Source organism: Arthrobotrys flagrans (assembly GCF_004000055.1).
Source record: "Arthrobotrys flagrans strain CBS H-5679 chromosome Unknown unitig_8, whole genome shotgun sequence".
Taxonomy (NCBI): domain Eukaryota; kingdom Fungi; phylum Ascomycota; class Orbiliomycetes; order Orbiliales; family Orbiliaceae; genus Arthrobotrys; species Arthrobotrys flagrans.
In genome coordinates this window covers 952,029-970,595 of record NW_027137553.1, presented here as the reverse complement: position 1 = coordinate 970,595, position 18,567 = coordinate 952,029, and the positions used below count along the sequence as shown (strand labels likewise).

The 18,567-nt window shown below is 45.1% G+C and overlaps 5 protein-coding genes across 5 annotated transcripts; 2 read left to right on the top strand and 3 right to left on the bottom strand.

Moving 5' to 3' along the window:
- Positions 1-5,845: 5,845 nt before the first annotated feature.
- Positions 5,846-7,415, top strand: DFL_006781 (60S ribosomal protein uL3; the record flags this gene model as incomplete). The annotated part of the gene is made up of 6 exons (XM_067636264.1): positions 5,846-5,854; positions 5,962-5,970; positions 6,056-6,286; positions 6,366-6,897; positions 6,957-7,247; positions 7,315-7,415. The coding sequence occupies 6 exons, from the start codon at positions 5,846-5,848 to the stop codon at positions 7,413-7,415; spliced, it is 1,173 nt and encodes a 390-aa protein (XP_067487899.1).
- Positions 7,416-7,975: 560 nt separating this feature from the next.
- Positions 7,976-9,114, top strand: DFL_006780 (uncharacterized protein; the record flags this gene model as incomplete). Its single annotated transcript, XM_067636263.1, has 3 exons — positions 7,976-8,009; positions 8,232-8,758; positions 8,830-9,114. 3 exons carry the CDS (start codon positions 7,976-7,978, stop codon positions 9,112-9,114), a joined length of 846 nt encoding a protein of 281 aa, XP_067487898.1.
- Positions 9,115-9,688: 574 nt separating this feature from the next.
- Positions 9,689-10,393, bottom strand: DFL_006779 (uncharacterized protein; the record flags this gene model as incomplete). Its single annotated transcript, XM_067636261.1, has 4 exons — positions 9,689-9,850; positions 9,928-10,043; positions 10,147-10,215; positions 10,312-10,393. 4 exons carry the CDS (start codon positions 10,391-10,393, stop codon positions 9,689-9,691), a joined length of 429 nt encoding a protein of 142 aa, XP_067487897.1.
- Positions 10,394-13,583: 3,190 nt separating this feature from the next.
- DFL_006778 (uncharacterized protein) lies at positions 13,584-15,292 on the bottom strand (the record flags this gene model as incomplete). Its single annotated transcript, XM_067636260.1, has 3 exons — positions 13,584-13,873; positions 13,930-14,285; positions 14,340-15,292. The coding sequence occupies 3 exons, from the start codon at positions 15,290-15,292 to the stop codon at positions 13,584-13,586; spliced, it is 1,599 nt and encodes a 532-aa protein (XP_067487896.1).
- A 1,241-nt stretch (positions 15,293-16,533) lies between these two features.
- Positions 16,534-17,658, bottom strand: DFL_006777 (uncharacterized protein; the record flags this gene model as incomplete). Its single annotated transcript, XM_067636259.1, has 4 exons — positions 16,534-16,710; positions 16,802-17,019; positions 17,258-17,277; positions 17,492-17,658. The coding sequence occupies 4 exons, from the start codon at positions 17,656-17,658 to the stop codon at positions 16,534-16,536; spliced, it is 582 nt and encodes a 193-aa protein (XP_067487895.1).
- Positions 17,659-18,567: the final 909 nt, after the last annotated feature.

Below are 18,567 nucleotides of genomic sequence, written 5' to 3'. Positions count from 1 at the left end.
TAGCAGGACGATGTAAGTCAGTAGCAGAGTAGTTAGATCCCGAGAGAAGAAGACTTGGAAAAAGCACACATGAATGAACGGGTAATAATCACAGCCTAGCGTTTAGTGCTGTGGGAGAAACTATAACTAATATTTCTTATTCCATATTACTTATTTACATAGTACACTGGTTACGTCCACAAGGCACTAAAACAGACATTGACGATATTGTAGTAGGAAATATGTACACTATGGTATCAAGGACCCCACGGCCATGCCCGTTGCCCTCGACTTGGATATCAGCGAGTCAGATTCCAGTTTAAACTTGGGGAGGAGAGAAAAAAAGGGCAAAGGGCAAAAAAAAGATGGCAGAGAGAGCCTGCAGTAGTTTATTTGACCCCAGACCCAGAAGTTTAGTAGACTGTTTTCTTTTCCAAGATACACCATGCTTGCTTCTTCGGTATTTTATATTCTTTTTCTTCTTTCCATTCTTTTTTGACTTTTCTTTTCTTTTTTAACTTTTTTCCTTCCTGGCGGGAAGCTCTTATTTATGTATGTATGGAAAAGAGCAAAAGAAGCAATATGGCGCACGCGGGTGTCCAGTGCGGAAAAAGCAAAGATCCTAACATGGCTGAAGGTGGAGAAGGATGTTCCGGAGGAAAAGGTTAAGGGTGTAACAATTGCCTGGGTGCATCTGCTCAGAAGGTTGAACCTACGCTTGGCAGAAAGGCAAGGGGTCCTTTCTCTTCTTTTTCTTCTGTGTATGAAGTATGCTTGATCTGACTTCGAGTGTCCCCCCGCTTCTAGATACTTGCCCGACTCGAGGCACGTCACGTCGGCATACATTGGAATTGGGGTATACGTATGTAAGAGGTATGTCAGTATATAAGTACTAGCTTCGAGTCCAGTCGGCCGGCTGTCGGCTCCGCGATGTCTGTCTGAGCGGATTACATGAGCCAAAGCAAAACATCCCATTCCCAAAAACCTGCGCTATATATGTAAATATGTAAAAAGCAAACGGCCGTTCCAGTCGAAGAAACCATACCCAGAACATGGGGATGGCTAATCCACTCCCGGGTGCTTCGTCAGGTCACAGAAGCAAAAAAAGGGAAGAATAATCTTCGACGTTCAGCCAAGGATCTTTCCTGCATGTTATGGCTTAGGGTGTGGAATAACCCTCGCTATTACGCACATGCAGACCATACAATTAACAATTGTTGTTTTCTTTTTGTACCATTTTCTTGTGGAGTTTCTTTTCTTCCTCTGCCCTTGTTCGAACATCGGCTCCCTCGCCCTTCAGACCAAAAGTGGGCATGATGGAATGTCCCCAGGCTGAAGGGATGGCCCACCCAGATTAAATGGACCGACCTTTCTCCTTGCTTTTTTCTGTTGCGTTCGGTTCTTCGCCAGCCAATTGGTTCAGTTTGACTGCTTGACAGAAGGGGCACAGTTTCTGTCTTTCTTGCTTCTTCCTTCACTCGTCCCCGTTTTTGCTTCTTGTTCGTTTTATTTCTTTCGCATGACTTGGGGGTCCTCCTTCCCCAATTGTCTCAAGAGAGGGGCGACCTGGACAATTCGTACATAATACCACGCCGGTACCCTCCACTTCAAGCCTCGATCTTTCCACAATCTCAGAACCGAAAATCCGGTCTTAACAGTGCATTATATTCTACAATACTATCAAACCATGTCCACACAAGTATGTATGTACAATCGTTCCTTATGCTGACGGCCCGCTGGAAAACTTTCAACAGATCATAGTCCGAAATGATCTTACTTCGGATCGGTTTACTAGGAGCAAAGTCAACTGATAATCCACCAGAAGTCTGACTTGGCACGGTGGATATTTCCCTTTAACTTTTTTCTTTCATTTACGTGACTCCAGTTTTTAAGCCTCCTGGTGTGCCCTCCACACCAGCAGATGGCGAGGGGGACTGCTCCCGCAACCTTACCTACCTTGGCCACCGCACAATCCTCCCCTCAAAAAAGCAACATTCAAACGTCTCAGGGTTAAGTACAGCAAAAAGCAAGTTCAAAATGTGGATACGGTGCCAACATTTGGAGAAGAAGCTAGCACATTGCTTCTTCCTCTCGTGTCCGCTGCCGGGTGGGTAAAGCCTATGCATCCTAGATCACGTTAGTGCAGTAAGAGCATACGCGAAACCCAGCGCTGGTAACTCTGTCATGCTTTTTTTGCCCCCTTCGTTTGTTTCTTATCCTTATGCAGCTTCTCTTCTGGTTATTTTTGTTTTTACAACCCTCCCGCATGCGCATGCACCGATGACAAATGGATCATCTTTTGTTGCTGAGATATTGAGGTACCTATGTACCATCGCCGCTAGGTACACGATTTTATCAAGATCCGAAAAAGTCGATAAAAGGTCCTGCTGTACTCCGTCGTACTTGACATGCATCGACAACCACACCCAGATTCCGCACACCCTGCCGAGGTATTTAAACGTCATCTCCCGAGTTTTCTCACCTAGGTAATATATCACAATTCTTCTGCGTTCCAAAATTCCTTCTTCCCTTTTATCCTTTCCTTAGTGTGAACTTGGGGGTGGAAGGGAAATAAGGGGACGACCATAATTTGGCGAAGCAAGATCTCCAAGATCCTTGCCAAGGATCCTTTCCCGGCTCCGGGTGTAATCTTTGGCCCCAAAGTATGTGAAATGGAAAAGCAATGGATATAATCGATGGCAAGATCCGAAAATTAGCAGGTGAAATCTCAGAATAATTTCCTTGAACCCTCTTTTCATCCCTCGCGATCCCGGCGACGAGCGCCTCGCAGATAATGGATGAGGGTGCCATAACCTTAGTCACACTTTACTCTGTAACGCTTCGTCTCTAGTCCGTTTTCCGCCTCTCCCTCTAACTCCGCTTGTCGGTACATATATAAGTTTGTATTTATGGGTTGCAGCGCTCTATAATATAGATTAAGCCAGAAAGCCTTATCCCTCGTTTACATATAATATACTACACTCGAAGGGGGAATCTACATTATGTCGGCTTCTGTGGATGCTGGTGTGGGCGGCCTAATTCTTGGTCAAATGTGTAAGGGGAAACCGCTGTCGGAATGTTTAGCTTCCTTTTTTTCCTCACCCGCCGCCGCCTCACCTCTCCATTCCAAACCACTATTGTTCATCACACAAAATCTAAACATGATAGAAATAAAAAAAAAAGGAAGACATCCCTTGTCATCCGAAATGCCTTTTGATCAATTGGTTTTTCGCATCTCCGGTACGGTTTTTCGCTTGGAGAAGAAAAGGTTAAAATGGAAAAGGGCGGCATGCGCGCCCTTACTTACCCCATCAATCCATCATCCCTTCTTAATTAAGTTGAGGTTTGTGTGCACAAGCGAACTACCGTGAGGTGCTTGTTGAAACTTAACTAGAGATGGAGGAAGGCAAAAGCCAGAAAGGAGGGCTTGCATAAAACTCGTGACCAAACGCCAGCCAAAAAAAAGTTTAAGATCAGATTTCAGTCCTATCGAGAAGTTACATTTTACCAGTGTCTTTAGGATGGCATTAGGTTTTAGGCTGGGGCCAGCCGGCGTCAGCCAGGCTCCCGTTTGTTCCACTCTGAAAGAGAGATCGAAAAAAAAGGTCCGCAACATATACGGAGGAAAACAGTAGGCTGGCACCATCGACTCAAGTTGACAGAAGTATGCCAAAATCTTAAGTTTTATGGAATCTCCAACTTGTAACGAACTTCAGGGTAAGAAAGGAAACGGGAAAAATAACGTCGTCATGTCAGTTGCACAAAAGGCTAGAGACAGAAGCAAAAAAAAAAAAAAAAAGAAAATAACAGAAAGGAATAGATACTAGGTTTTTCTGGTTATATAACATTTTGTCGTTTGGCGATTGTTGCATACAGAGTCAGCCTTTCTCATTTGCTTTTCGGAAAAGAACTCTCGAAAAGTCATTTGTTGGAAAAGACGAGGGGGTCACCGACGAGCGTCTGTTGCAGGCTGCATGCGAATAACCGTTCCTGGCGGTGAGATGCCTCCGCTGCCTTCCGAGCCACCTTAGGACGACGAATGGGAACGATTCGATCTCTTCCTCACATTGTTCTCTCTTTTGCGAGGATCCCATATCGGTAGACTTTTCCAGGCTACCTTGGCGTTTGAGGCCGACAGATTTACAAAGCGTCTATTCACTTTTGTTGGCGGGTTCTATTTTATACATCAAGGATAGGGTGTCAGTACTGCAGCGGAACAGCAACTAGTTAGCCAACTCTAATCTCCTTGCCTCCAGCAGCGTTTTCTGAACAACTTCCGGGATTGTTAGTTATGTTATAAGCTTTTATATTTTTGACTTGGGCCACCATCCGATTCTGATAGGAAAATAAGAGGCAGTCGAGATCCTATGTTATAGTGTGGGTGGGCCGCCTCCAACGCTGTAAAGAAATGGCATCCGTGAGCCATATCATCGCAGTCGATGTGTGTGTGAATCCAATGTAAAAACGTCGGTATCAGTAGCCTCCTGCGATATAATAAGACTTAATGTCGCGACCAACTCTGGACACTTTTATATAAAACCAATTTATTATCCGAAGGGCAGTAAATCCGAAAGATAAGCCTTACTCTGCAAAAGACACTTTTGCAGTATTACGTATGTAACCGTCGAGAGACAGTGGATCTCCCATGCCATCCCCGGCTAGCAAGTCCCTTACCCGTATCTGCGCCAAGTAAAAAAGAAGCAAAGGTTGGAAATGCACCAGCTCTTTTTCTCTAACTTCGCTTGAAGGCCAAATCATGAAACAAGGCGTTTGTTTGCTTTTGTGCACTTTCTTTTCTTTTTCCTAACCAAGAGCTGCTTTCTGCGTGACCTTCTTTTTTGGCTTTTTGCTTTTGGTATGGGAATTATGGGCCCCATGGAAAGAAGGACCCACCCGGGTCTGGGCTTCCTGGTTGGCTGGTGGAGCAGCAATGCTCTCACTTTGCAGCATGTGTCGCTGCTAAAATTACACACAGCACACCCCATAGAAAGGCATTTCCCCATGATTTCCCTTCCTGTCGTTCCTATTCGGCTGGGGGGCGCTGGGAAGTCGAAACATTGGCGTTTAGGTTATTTGCGTATGTAGGTGTGGTGTGTCTCTTTGATCTCTCGCTGCCTCCCCCAGTCCACCTTGCGAGACGTAATCGAGATCCTGTCAAGTGATCTACTGGTTTTTTGTTATGATAAACCCCAGCTGCATGAAATACTGGCCGATGAGGTAGATGCAGAAAACAATTGCTGCTGGGTCCTTTTCTTTTTTGTTTTGTTGGCTGTCAACCTAACGTCTACCCGATCACGGAGCTCTCCCTAGGACCGCGTGGTTGGGCTCGAGTCGCACCTACGTCTTCCATCATGATTCGCATGGAAGCGGATTTTTATGGTCTTCAATCGAGGCGAAATCAGCTGAATGCCCGCTCTCTTGGCAAAAGTAATGTCGATATAATCCGCAATGTATGTACGTAAGTCATATACTCAGGTGCCGCGTCATATTAAGCTTTGGAGAGTCTCTACTCCAACATTGGCTCCGAGTCTCAAAATTATCTAATCGATCTTATCACGGGAGATAATCTGACCCTGGATCTAGGTAGTCGGACCTACCCCACACCCAGCATGTGTTGCCGTGTTGCCGGTCAGCCTCAGCACGTGAGGGCCATCTCGTTTGATTTATGGGACTGTCTTTCTGAAAGAGGGATAGTGCACTTTAAATGGCCTTTCGAGCAAGCCCTCGAAAAACAGCCTAGGTTTGACGACAACAACGAAATTTTTGTATGGGTGTGTGGATATAGCGTCGACTTGGATTTCAAGAACTTCATCAAATCAACCACCGATACTAACATCACAGGAATCGACGCCCGACAGCAGTCAAGATGTCTCACGTACGTCTAAATATTCCTCCCTTCGAAACCATCTACGGATAGTCGAGTTGGGATTGGATTTGTTTTAAAGAGCTAGAGCTAACATTGATGGTGATGGTCTTTTTTAGAGAAAATACGTATGTGCCCACAAATATTCGTACCGACGATAACTTCGATCTTTCACCGAACCGACAAGCTGAACGATGATTTTTGGATATATAGGAAGCTCCTCGCCACGGTTCCCTTGGCTTCCTTCCAAGGAAGCGTGCTGCCCGACATAGGGGACGATGCAAGGCTTTCCCCAAGGACAATGCTAAGAAGCCAGTCCACCTCACCGCTGCTCTTGGTTACAAGGCTGGTATGACCACCATCGTCAGAGATTTGGACAGACCTGGCGCCAAGATGCACAAGAAGGAGATTGTTGAGGCCGTCACCGTCATTGAGACTCCACCAGTCAGTAACTTTTTTCCGACATGAAGTTTTTTTCTGTGGTTTTATATAGGAGTTTGGAAGCTCATTGTTGCTCGTATAGATGATCGCTGTCGGTGTTGTCGGCTACATTGAGACTCCCCGTGGTCTCCGATCCCTTACCACCGTCTGGGCCGCCCACTTGAGCGACGAAATCCGACGAAGATTCTACAAGAACTGGTACAAGTCGAAGAAGAAGGCTTTCACCAAGTACGCCAAGAAGCACTCCGAGAACAACGGCTCTGCCATCGAACGTGACCTCGAGCGCATCAAGAAGTACTGCACTGTTGTCCGTCTCATTGCCCACACTCAGATCCGCAAGACCCCACTCAAGCAGAAGAAGGCCCACATGATGGAAATCCAGATCAACGGTGGCAGCATCGCTGAGAAGGTTGACTTCGCCAAGAACCTCTTCGAGAAGCCAATTGAAATCCCATCCATCTTCGAGAAAGACGAGGTTATCGATATCATTGGTGTTACCAAGGGTCACGGTTTCAACGGTGTTACCTCCCGTTGGGGAACCAAGAAGCTGCCGAGAAAGACTCACAAGGGTCTCCGAAAGGTCGCTTGTATTGGTGCATGGCATCCTGCCCACGGTATGTTTAGCATATTTTCAAGATCTGGAGAATGAATCGGAAACTAATATCCATTTTAGTTCAATGGACTGTTGCCCGTGCTGGTCAATATGGTTACCATCACAGAACTTCGGTAAACCACAAGATTTACCGTGTCGGTTTGGGCTCGGACCCCAACAACGCCTCCACCGAGTACGACGTTTCCAACAAGACCATCACCCCAATGGGTGGTTTCGTCAGATACGGTCCAGTCAAGAACGACTTCGTCTTGATCAAGGGATCGTGCCCTGGTGTCAAGAAGAGAGTCCTCACCCTAAGAAAATCTCTCGTCACCCACACCAGCAGGAAGGCTCTCGAGAAGGTCGACATCAGTAAGTTTTCTATTTCAATCAAACTCTCATACCAAATGAAAAACAGAATACTAACAGAGACCCTCAGAATGGATCGATACCTCCTCTAAATTCGGTCGTGGTGGCTTCCAGACAAGCGAGGAAAAGTCCAAGTTCCTTGGTACCCTCAAGAAGGATGCTGCTGCTTAATCTTCCTCCTGTTGTTTGCCTACCACTTCTTAATGCCTTACTTCACGTTTACCCCCTTTATATATCATCGTCTGTAGTCTCGTTTTCCTTCGGTATGTTCATGCTCAGGGAGTTTTCATGCATCTCTTATTCCCTTGTATATTTTTTACGGCGCCTTGTCGTTGGGGCGACAGTCAACGACACTCTCTCACGAATCGAACACCTCAAGCCGGTATATTGGCTTTTTCTTCTGTATCTTCTTTCCACTCGCGGTCATCGCACTAGCTTGAATAGATGATTAGATTATCACGTGAAACATACACAAAATCTAGGCCCTCGAATCCCAGTGCCTCAAGACCAAAACTCCCACCATAGAAAATTCGTGCCCAGAATTTGGTGCTGGTTGATATTTGTGGTTAGTCGAGGGTAGCACCGCCCTTGGGTTGAGGCAAAGACTGCATATGCATCGCAAGTCACAATCCAACAAAAATGGGTCATTGCATTCCTTACCCTCCACATCCGTGAACAACCCACCGCACTAGCTACCTGAAGCCGAGAACAAAGCCTGTTTTACACCCATAATGTCATCTTCATCAATTTGCATCGCGATTTCAGGTTTGTGTTACCCCAAAATAGTGGTAGTGATCTAAATTTGCTTCTTACTTGAGCCGCAATATGCCGGTATCGCCAAAGCATATGTTATATTGTTGGATTCAATTTCGTAGCCTTCCATAATACGACGTTAATTTGCGACCGCATTCCACAATCACGAGATATTGCCATGATCTCATTCGAAACCATGTAATTTGTTCAAACTAATCCAGTCTTTCCCCTCAGGCCCTTCCTCCTCAGGAAAAACCTCCATTTCTCGACTCCTCCGCGATGCCTTCACTTCCACGACTCTAACCACAACCCCACCAACATGCACCATCATCCACGCCGATGATTTTTACATCACAGACTCCGAACTACCAATCGTAGAACTCGGCAGCACAGGTCAACAAGTACAAGACTGGGATTGTCCCGAAGCACTAAACTTCCCACTATTCCTCTCCTCGCTTCGACATGCAAAGCGAACCGGAGCCTTGCCGGATTCGCACCAGAGCTTTGAGGTTACGCATGCGGTTGGGGTCGATGAAAGTATTTTAAAGCTTGCGAATGAAGCTGGTGGGAATGGGAAGGAGATGATTTTGGGACTTGAGAGGAAGGTGGTTGAGTGGCTGAGGGGTGTTGAAAGGGATTTGGGGACGAAAGTGGAGAGGGTGGTTATTGTAGATGGGTTTTTGATCTTTGGGAAAGGTGTGCCCGAGGAATTGAAGAAGGAGTTTGATATTAAACTTATGATACGGACGCCTTATGAAAAGGTTGGAGGTTTTTACTCAAATTTGCTATAATTTCTCGTGCTAATACTCTCTTCTTCTTATTCATTCTACAGGCAAAACAAAGAAGAGAGGATCGAGCGGGATATACAACCGTGGAAGGGTTTTGGCACGACCCACCAGGATATTTTGAACTGTTGGTGTGGCCGGCTTATGTTAAACAGCATAGTTATCTATTTAACAATGGCGACATGAATACGGGTTTTCTGACGGAGGAGGCATTGAGTAGCGGGCTTAGGACACCTGCGGGGACGGATTTGACATTGATGCAGACATTAGAATGGGCTGTAGAAACGCTAGAGCATATGAAACTCGGCAGCAAGGAGACTTCAGAGGCGTAGGGTTAGATGGGTAATATAGCAGTAGAGAACGTGGATTAGAAGACCTTAGAATGAACTAATGAATTGCATTTAGGTCTTGCAATCCCTGGCAGGAAGAATTACAATAGCCAGGTTTCCATTATGCCAGCAATATCAATGCTTTTATTAGTATTTTCTAAGGTTGCTAAAATCCGTCCGAGGCAAGGATAGGTTGGTATCGATAAAACCATCCAATGCCGTTCCGTTTGCTTCTAATATTCGAGGTTATACAATAACCATCAGTTCCGGCGCTTCGTCCACCAGTTAAAGTTGCCCCCTAGCTGGATACCTCCTCTATCGTTGAACTCCCATATTGATTGACGTTGTCCCCAGCATCACCAGCTCTCTCCTCACCCCCAGGGTCTTCCAATACAGTCGAGAGCATCGGCGTTATTGAATTTTCTGAATCATCATCATTCTCCTGCACGTACTCATATATTTCCCCTCCAATTTCATAATAAACCTCTCCTGTTTCAAACTCTACCTTCCTAACCGACAATCTCGGATTCACTTGGTTCTTATAAACCACTAAGGGCACAAAGCAGTCGGTTCTATTCTATAGAATCAACTCATTCTCCGCTTCAAACCCGAGACTGTGGAGCTTTTTAGCCTTCTTCTTTTCTCTCTGCTTTTTATAGGCATTTTCCGCACGTTGAGCGTCGTATATTTCGTCGACGGTTGCTTGTTTTAAGGGAGTATCGTCTTCCTTATCGAGATCCTAGAGGGGACAATGGGAGATTAATGCATTGAACGAATGCTAGAGGGGGTTTATATATGATTTATAGGATTGCTTACAATCTCCCCTAATAATAAGACGTTCTCGCCACGAACTATATAGCATCCTCGTGGGACATCGGCATAGAGATTTTTGGAGTATAGGCGTTCGATAGTATCCTGGAGCACAAGGTTCGCTAAAAGGAGAAATAAGGCGTCAGACCTATATCAAAGAGACCTTATAGAGCTTGGGTCAAGCTTCTAAAGAGGGGTAGGAGTGGTGGGCGGGGTTTTATTTACCGTATTGATCATAACTTCTTAATGTCCCAATAAGCTTCCGTCCATCTCGAAGCACGATGACAAGCTTCTCTATTAATACGGGAAGAAAGGGAAAAAAGGTGGTCGGTTAGCTTGCATAGCTCCAGGCGACGCCACGTCGCAAACTATATGCCCGATGTAACGTACTATCAGTAAGATCCAGCAGCTGCGCTCCAGTCGTGAAGACCTGTGGAGGCAGCGGTTCCGGGAAGACGCCGGGGACGTCCATTGCCGGCGGAAATCGGGACTCCCCGAGGCCCTTTCGGAAGCCGAGAGAGTGGATTTAGAGAAGAAGGAGGGAGAAAAGAAAAGAGAAGGGTGTGGAGGCGGTGCTGGAGCCCTTTAGAATCATGCGCAGCCGCCGGGTGTCATTCGTGGAATGGGTGTGCTTTTGTTTGGAGAGAGGGAATGGTGGTTTTTTGTGAGGTCTGTTGGATTTTGGGTTGATTGATGGGAAACAACGCGGTGAAGTGTCTCTGACAGGAAAATATATTAGGCACTCTGTAGCTCTGGGTATATTTTGGCATGGTTTAAAAATTAAATTCTATAATGCTAGCACCTAGGCCAGACTGAGACTGAGAATTTTCCTGTCACAGGGACTGGCAGGTCTATTTAAATAACAGGTCAAAGGCTGTTTGAATGCATCGGTCACAGTATCACGGAAGCGGTCGTTAATGAATTCAGTCTATATATGCAAATATCTTCAGGCTACATTTAATTTGTATCACATGATATAGCATGGACGCCATTCATACAGCTCGACTGCAGGTACCTGGTTCTGGTCTATCTCTCCAAGCAGAAATAGCCGGAGCAATCGAGGCTGTGAATGTATCGTACGCACTGCTCAAGTTTAATAAAATTATTTTATTGTCTCGTGTATTGTCTGCAGTAATAGCATCCTCGATGCTCACGTGGAGCTCCTGTAAAGAAGTTTGAATTATAATTAATTTGCAATTTTCTTTGCCTGGTACACTTTTGAAGAGATACTAGTTTACCAAAGAATTGACACTGTTTCTCGCAGTACTAAATTAATCGCGAATTTGCGTGCACTAATACTGTTAGTTACCATTTCTTCAAACTCTTTCTTATGGCATCTGCAACAGAAGCGGAAGATAGATAATGACCATACCAGCTTATAAGCTTTAGCAATTTCTTCGCTTTCATACTCGCTAATAGGAGAGTTTAGATCTTCCCAATAGTTCCTGAACTCGTCTACATATATTGACACTTGGTTTGCAATGGTATTCATCGTATTTACGATGGCGATCTATTACTCCATAGTGCATACATGTATTCAAACAAATACATGTATTATTCCTCGGTAGTCTTGAATAAAGCTAACACCTAGGCCTAGGTACCCTCCCACCGGAAAGTAGTATTGGAAATGCAATTTTGGAACCTTTCCTAGCCGAGATTCAAATTAACCATCGGTTTATCCAAGCCGGGTTCGGGAATACTAAAGGTAAATGTATCCGCAAGTCGCGTATAAACCCTCTATACACCGAGATCTTTAGATTAGATGATCTTCATGTTCATATTCATATTTACTTTCATATCGTTATTCGACTCTTTTCATGCCGAGTCCGAGGACATTTTCGTTATATTTGACGATGGTCCATTAAAATAGTAAATTCTAGTAGAAAGATCTATATTCGCATCATCCAACCTTTCCATTATATTCTTTTCGAATTCAAGATACCTTATATATTAGTAATTCTGGCCACAATCACCCCTAGAAAGAATAGAAGCTTACATTAATAGCACCACCTTCATCTAGGGATGAGAGGTCTTCAGATTTGATTTTAACTGGGTTTCGCAAGTTTATGTTTTCTCTCGCATATCCGTAGCACGTTTAGCAAGGTACCACGTAGATCTGATTCTGATACACAAAGTCCTGGGATGGCCCATGGGAGGTAGATGACTGCCACAGCAGCCGATAAAATTGGTGTTACTGTGGTATCAAGGGTGCCTAGGTAGCCTTTGCTGATGTTCTGCGGGTAGTTTCGAGGAGAAGAAATCCGGAATACATCTAGAGAGTGAGGGCGGGCAGACTAGTAAGAGAATTGTAGAGGATATTCAAGCAGAGTGGTTCTCGCGAGCAGGACCTAGGGTTGGCTAACTGAGTAATCGTAGTGATGTCAGGATGTCCAAGGAGTAGAATGGAATCCATGACGATACAAGGTCCAGTTGCTGAAGATGCTCGTAAGCCGTCTTAATCGATCCCCTTGCTATATTAACAGTGGGCTCTAGGTGAATACCTCGCGCATGATGCTGATAGATGTTGATTGGAAGTATTTAAGACCAAGTTCAGTGGTAATGGGAATGCATGGTAAAGCTCGCGTGGCATATTTCTATTTTTTAACGGATCAGCTCCTAGAGCTTTAGACTAGAAATACAACCACAGTCGATAAACAAGAGGGTTTCCCGAGACCTTTCCGTCTTGCCGTGCATACAAGCAAAAAAAATTCGGTCATGGTTTCCTATTTTTAATAAGTAGGCATTCGTAGTTTGGTTGTTTAACGTATAACTGCAAGTGAGCGAATGGTAGGTGTTTGGCAGTGCCGATAGGAATGGCGGCTACGGGTACAAGGGGTTACTCCAGCAGCAGGGGACATTCAGGCAGCTAGTAGCGACAGTGGTAGTCACCCGAGTGGTTACTCTAGTGGGACGGCGGTGAAGGCGATAGAATGCGATGGTTAGTCAATACTATTATTTCGCGGAGTACAGAATGGGTAATCTCGATCCTAAGAAACCGAGAACTTGGAGAAACAACCATCGCCTCTTTCATTACAAGATATCGCACAAAAACGGATCCACGATTAATGTACGCCGATGCCAAGGGCGTTTCCCTGAGGCCTCCCTATCCATAAAACGAAGTAAGAGGGCAACATCTGCCCCAGCATAGATCCACGCATGGAAACTCTCTTCGCCGACAGTTGTAACATAGCACAAACACAAGACCCGGCAAACGATCGTGATGCAACATTTCGGATGCTTGAGTACTCGGCCGGAGTTCTCGACTATTTTGTAATTTTTGACCACTTGATAGACTTGTGCCTAATCATGCAGTGGTAATTGGGCCATCGTGAGGCACCCATGGCGTGCAACGTCATTAGCGATAAGTAGCTAGCCTTGTAAGCAGTAGTAAAGGCCCATTTCGCAAGTAATTGCTCCGGATAGAGGTGCGTTAGTGTTTCTTCGCAACGCTGGTAGGAGGAGTGGTCTTGTCTTTGGGAAAGTATGTCGTCTCAACTTCAAAGAGTTCATGATTTGACACATCTCCAAAGCCAAAAATTGACTTGGATGGCCGATAACATCAAGGATCTGATTAAACCGTGGGTTAGAAATAAGAATTCTCTGTGCATGTCATCCGATTGAGAGACTAGTGCTGGGGGACTGAGGTGTCGTTTAATATGGTGTTAATCAGTCACCGTCACTGTCAAATCTCCAAAACCATGGTTCGAGCCGAGTGAATTTGCACTCCCAAGAGCACGCGTTTTTGTTCCGACGAAGCCACGCCTATTACGCCCGGTTCGCCCGCGACCGAGCCAGTTGTGTTTCATTGTTTTCGCTAGCTCGTCCATCTTCGCTTGCTTATCATCGTTCGACAGAATCGATGCGAGAACACTAACGCATTGTAATACTCGGCCAACAGTTTCCGTAACATTTGGCAAAGCGTCAAAGTCGAGTTGGAGTTTGGAAAAGATGGCTGTGAAAAAGATTAGGTAATGTGTCAGGGAACATTGATTTTCCAGAAGCACTCACCATGGAGTCGGGTATAAAGTGGTAGTATAATGCTATCCCTATAAGCTATAAGAGCCATGCGCCGCAGGTCAAGCCTCTGGTCCGGCGTTCCCCAGACTTCTCGAGCCTCTCTCGAACTCAAGATAGTTCCGTTACCCTTGAACTCTTGTTGAAGGGGTAAAAAGACGGCTTCAAAGTAAGGAAGGACAGTGCTAAAAACAAAGTTCCAAAGCTCAACCAGCCGAGGAATTAGTCGAACATCAGTGAGTTTAGATAACGCATTATCAAGGAGCGCCATTCCATGCTCTAACAAGGATTGAACGTCGTCTATCAAGAGAATCGCTGCTTTCTTGTCGACCTGGTGTTTGATATGGACACTGCATAGTTCGTTAGATAATAAGTTCCCAGAATACCACAATCCCCAAACTTACATAACAAGCTTGTTCAGATCTTCAACCGGCGTTCGCAGCCCTTCCCCATTAAACAAAGGAAGGACCCTGGATCTTAATAGCGGCCATACTTCCTCGAGTACTTGTTCACCAACAGCATCTTTGTCCTTCCCCGAAACCACCCCTACTACATGTTTGATATCGGCGTTTGTGACGAGTGTTTTCTGGCTAGGGTTTACACTCCCGGAAACGGGAAAACTGGCAGCAGATGGGCTATTCGGGTTGAAATTATAGATGCTTGAACCTTCCGAGACGAGTTTTGAATTAGAATTTGCACTAGATAGAGGTTGTTCCTTCCTTCCTCTCAGAAGTAGATGATGCTTGTGACTGTGTGATGAGGTGGGTGGTGAGCTTGAATAAAGAGTATCCGAAATTGTAGAGGTAAAGGAAGGCCTTCGGCTTCCGTCAGCACTTGATACGGACGGTATCCTGGGCATCGGCGCAGCTAGCTTTGAAGGGGATGGAAGTGGCTTCACGTCCGCTATTTTCATAGCCTGGGCTGACTGTGCCGCCCTCAAAGGTTTTGAGAATATCTTCATTTTCGACTCCTTCTTCTCTTTTTCATGGCCAGTAGGCTGATTCTTATCCATCTTTGGCATGGCAGCTAGAGCCGCCGCCCCAGCAGCACTCATAGGCATTGATGACGAGGTAGCCATCCCTGTTGTCGGTGGAGACGGGTCTGACTGTGAATGCTTTCTTGCGGATTCTCTCGCAACAGCAGCAGCTGCTGCTACCTGAGATGTTGTAGTCAACGACGGTTCGAAATACCCAGCACCTTGATCATGATGCCGACTTTGACGAACTAGCCCATGCGCGGTTGAAACGATAGTATTTGTGGTTGATGTTGAAGAGTCGGAGGAGGAGTCGGCGGACGGTGAACGGGTTAGAGCTGGAGTCCGCTGATGGGTCCTCCTATGAGGGGCCACAGGTGGCATCGTAAAGGTCGGGTGCGCCCGCTATTTTAGTGAATCGCGTGGGAGACGGAGTTAGATCACGCTAGAACTGAGCGATGAGCAGGCATCCTCGAAGTTGAGGTTGATAGCGAGAGTGATTGGTTGGGCACAACACCAACTTAGTCTCGCGCGTGGCTGCTCCAAACAGAGCTTCTCGAGCCTACAAGCTACCAAATTCCTACTAGATCTCGATATATGTTTATTTATATATCTCAAGATTCAACCTTAAATTCTCTTTGAACTAGCTCTAAATTACAAGTTTCCGAAGTTCGGAGATTTGTCCTCTTAAACTGCATGCATGGAGCTCCAATATTTACGTCTTCGGTTGGCTCCAGGATCCCACATGTCGCATCAATATCCGTATATGTCTAAGGCTTTAGACGTATCTAGGTTTTCTTTACAGCCGTTACATTCACATATATAGATAGTACTACTATACTAAAGTTTAATTAACATCAAATAGAAAATTATATTGTTTACTGCAGCTAAATCTAGTACCATTGGCAGACCCCTGAACGAATCATATTAACAGACGGCTAACGGCTGGTAATTTGCTACAATTGTCCATGCAAATTTGTAAACTAGACAATACTGGTTCTTCAATGTCTAACTTAAAGTTAGCCGGTGGTCCCCTTAAGCCTTGTGTATAACTTGGAGGTAAACGAGAATTTATCGTGCGCCATGATCTCGATTTCGACCTAGGTATGCACCTTGTCCTTTTCGAACCGAGATATATCGATATACTAGCCTCCCTATCAAACAAGCCGCCAAAAGCATGTGAACGTTTACAAAGCTGCCGTCTTGCAAGGCTGCCATACGTCGCAGAAACTTGAGGCGTGGTGTCGCTACGAAGTCTCCTTAGGTAAGGAACGGGTGCCTAGCTTAGCGAGAGGAATCCACCCGCATGCTCCCTCACCACATCAGTAAACAGTACTCGAAACATACATATATCAGGAGGTTCACGATCTGTGCGATGCATATACATTTTCTACTAGCAAGTTTCGAAAAAAAGAAATGGCTTCATGAACCTCCCGCCAATTCAATCCCAATATACTAACGGATCATTGTATTTATCTTCATAATAAGCAATATCAGGAATCTATCACATCCTCACTTGAGCATAAGGATGAATCAGGCAGAAGCACAAATTTCAAGATAAAGGACGGGAGTTTATGAATCGAGGTAAGACGAATGGCTAAACAGTGCCTTCGGGTAATGCTCCATTAATGAACTTCCTCCGCTTTCTTTTCTTCTTTTCCCTTCTCCTCTTCTCGAATTGTTTCTCTAATTTCCATTAGTGCCTTCCCAAGAAGATTCATGCCCCATTTTCGTCGATTCTTTGGTGCATTCACTGCTCCATATCCAACCCCCCAGATTCGATCTCGAGGAGACGCTTCGACCTGCCCGATATCGTTAATCCTCAATTCGTATTACTTCAAACTTAAGGACCATGTCGAAGACCGAATATTGTCACAAAAGCCGTGGACCTACCAGCTCTTTGTTCCCAGTTTCTAACAACATCTCCTTCAGCTTCTTGTTTTGTGTGAACTTGTGATAGTTCCCCTGCTTGACAATATTGTATCGATTGCTTTCCCAGGTATCCTCGTCAAAGTTTGGAATCGCACGTCCCAGAGCCTTTATTTGGGCGGGGTGGAGACCTTTCGCGAGAATATCCCTGGTAGCATCGCTATCGGGGGCGAAGAGAACTCCTATGGGCATGCCGAAAAAGCTTAATCGTCAGAAACGAGGGTTGTCCCGGATTTCTTGCATATAAAACATCATTGAGAAAGACGATCCCGGGGCTTCTCTTTGTAGCTAGAGAATAGCTAGGGTAGAAGCGCGTGGGGAGGCAAACGAAACAATCTACTACTGATCCTCCTTGTAGATGCATAGCATGTTCGACAAGTCATCAGAATGACCATCGGCGATATAGAAAGGGATCATTACCTTTCCGGTGCATCATATACCTATTAAATCGTCCGGGTAATAGTGATCATTTGACAGATTAGCTTCCATATGTAACCTTTAATCTTATCGATCTCGCCAACTCCAACAAATTGTTCGAGATTATTTCCGGATTTGCGATATAAAATGAGAAGATAGAAGCGGGGGCAATCCGCACTAACTCCGCGAGTCTGATCCGATAAGAGCAAAGAACGGACAGTAAATGGAGAAACTCACTGCTCGCAATTCTCATATTGAATACATGTTCCGTCTTCTGAGTCGACCGTGAAAGGCGACGCATACCACTGACCAAGGTAGCCGAACCTTTGATCCGGTTTCCAAAAGTATATTCCATTGTCTGTGTCAATTTGTGCGTTGTTTGTGCTTGATGATGATGCAGCCATCTTGCCAAATGCCTGGATTTTACCAAATATTGAGGGAATCAGATTGAGGTAGAGAGGTGGGCGTTTAATCAGCAAGTGATGTTGATATCGAAGCATTCACCTTTTATGTTCTTTCAAAGGCAATCAAATGTCGTGAATCGAAGAGTCATGACCACGTCGTCGCGTCGAGCCAGCGGTGAGCTAGTGAGCCTAGACCCCTGTCAGCAGCTGAACTTGATCCTGCAACACAAATATTTGTGGGATTTTACAGCTAGAGTACCGAAGTATTTGTCCATATCATGATGATTGATGACCAGGCCCACTGAAATCGGGGTTGCCTCGATATCGATGTAGTTTCCGCATAGATCGAGTTGTATTTTACCATTGTATTTCTGACTAATACGGCTATTTCAATTTCGCATATACGCAACATATTCGAATTTTTGTCTGGCTCCTGAAATCCTTCTAGCTTCATCATCATCTGTTCCGTCTGTCCACGGAGATGAGAATGGTCTAGAACAAAAAAGTTTGAAACATTTATATCTCGAAACTTATAAGCGGCTATTAATTAACCTTGCCTTAGAAAAGGATTTTTCCACCAAATTTTATGCTAAGACGACCTTAACTAATTGCTTCGACAACAGCGCTATGACTCGGATTCTAACACTCCGTCAGTTTCATCCCCATACGGAATTCAGCGAATCTATATAAAGGTCTCGAATAAAATAATAACGGAGGCTAACTAATGTAGGTATTCGTAAAGAAGCTTCGATGGGAGTTCCATTTTTCATTCTTGAGGATTGTGACGTCTGAGAATTGTTTCTGTCCGTGTATATCGGGGACTTACCAACCAACCAAATTTTTACAAACTATTGACAAACTTTTCGATAAAGTGCAATGAATATTTATCAGTGTCACCGAACTTGGTCA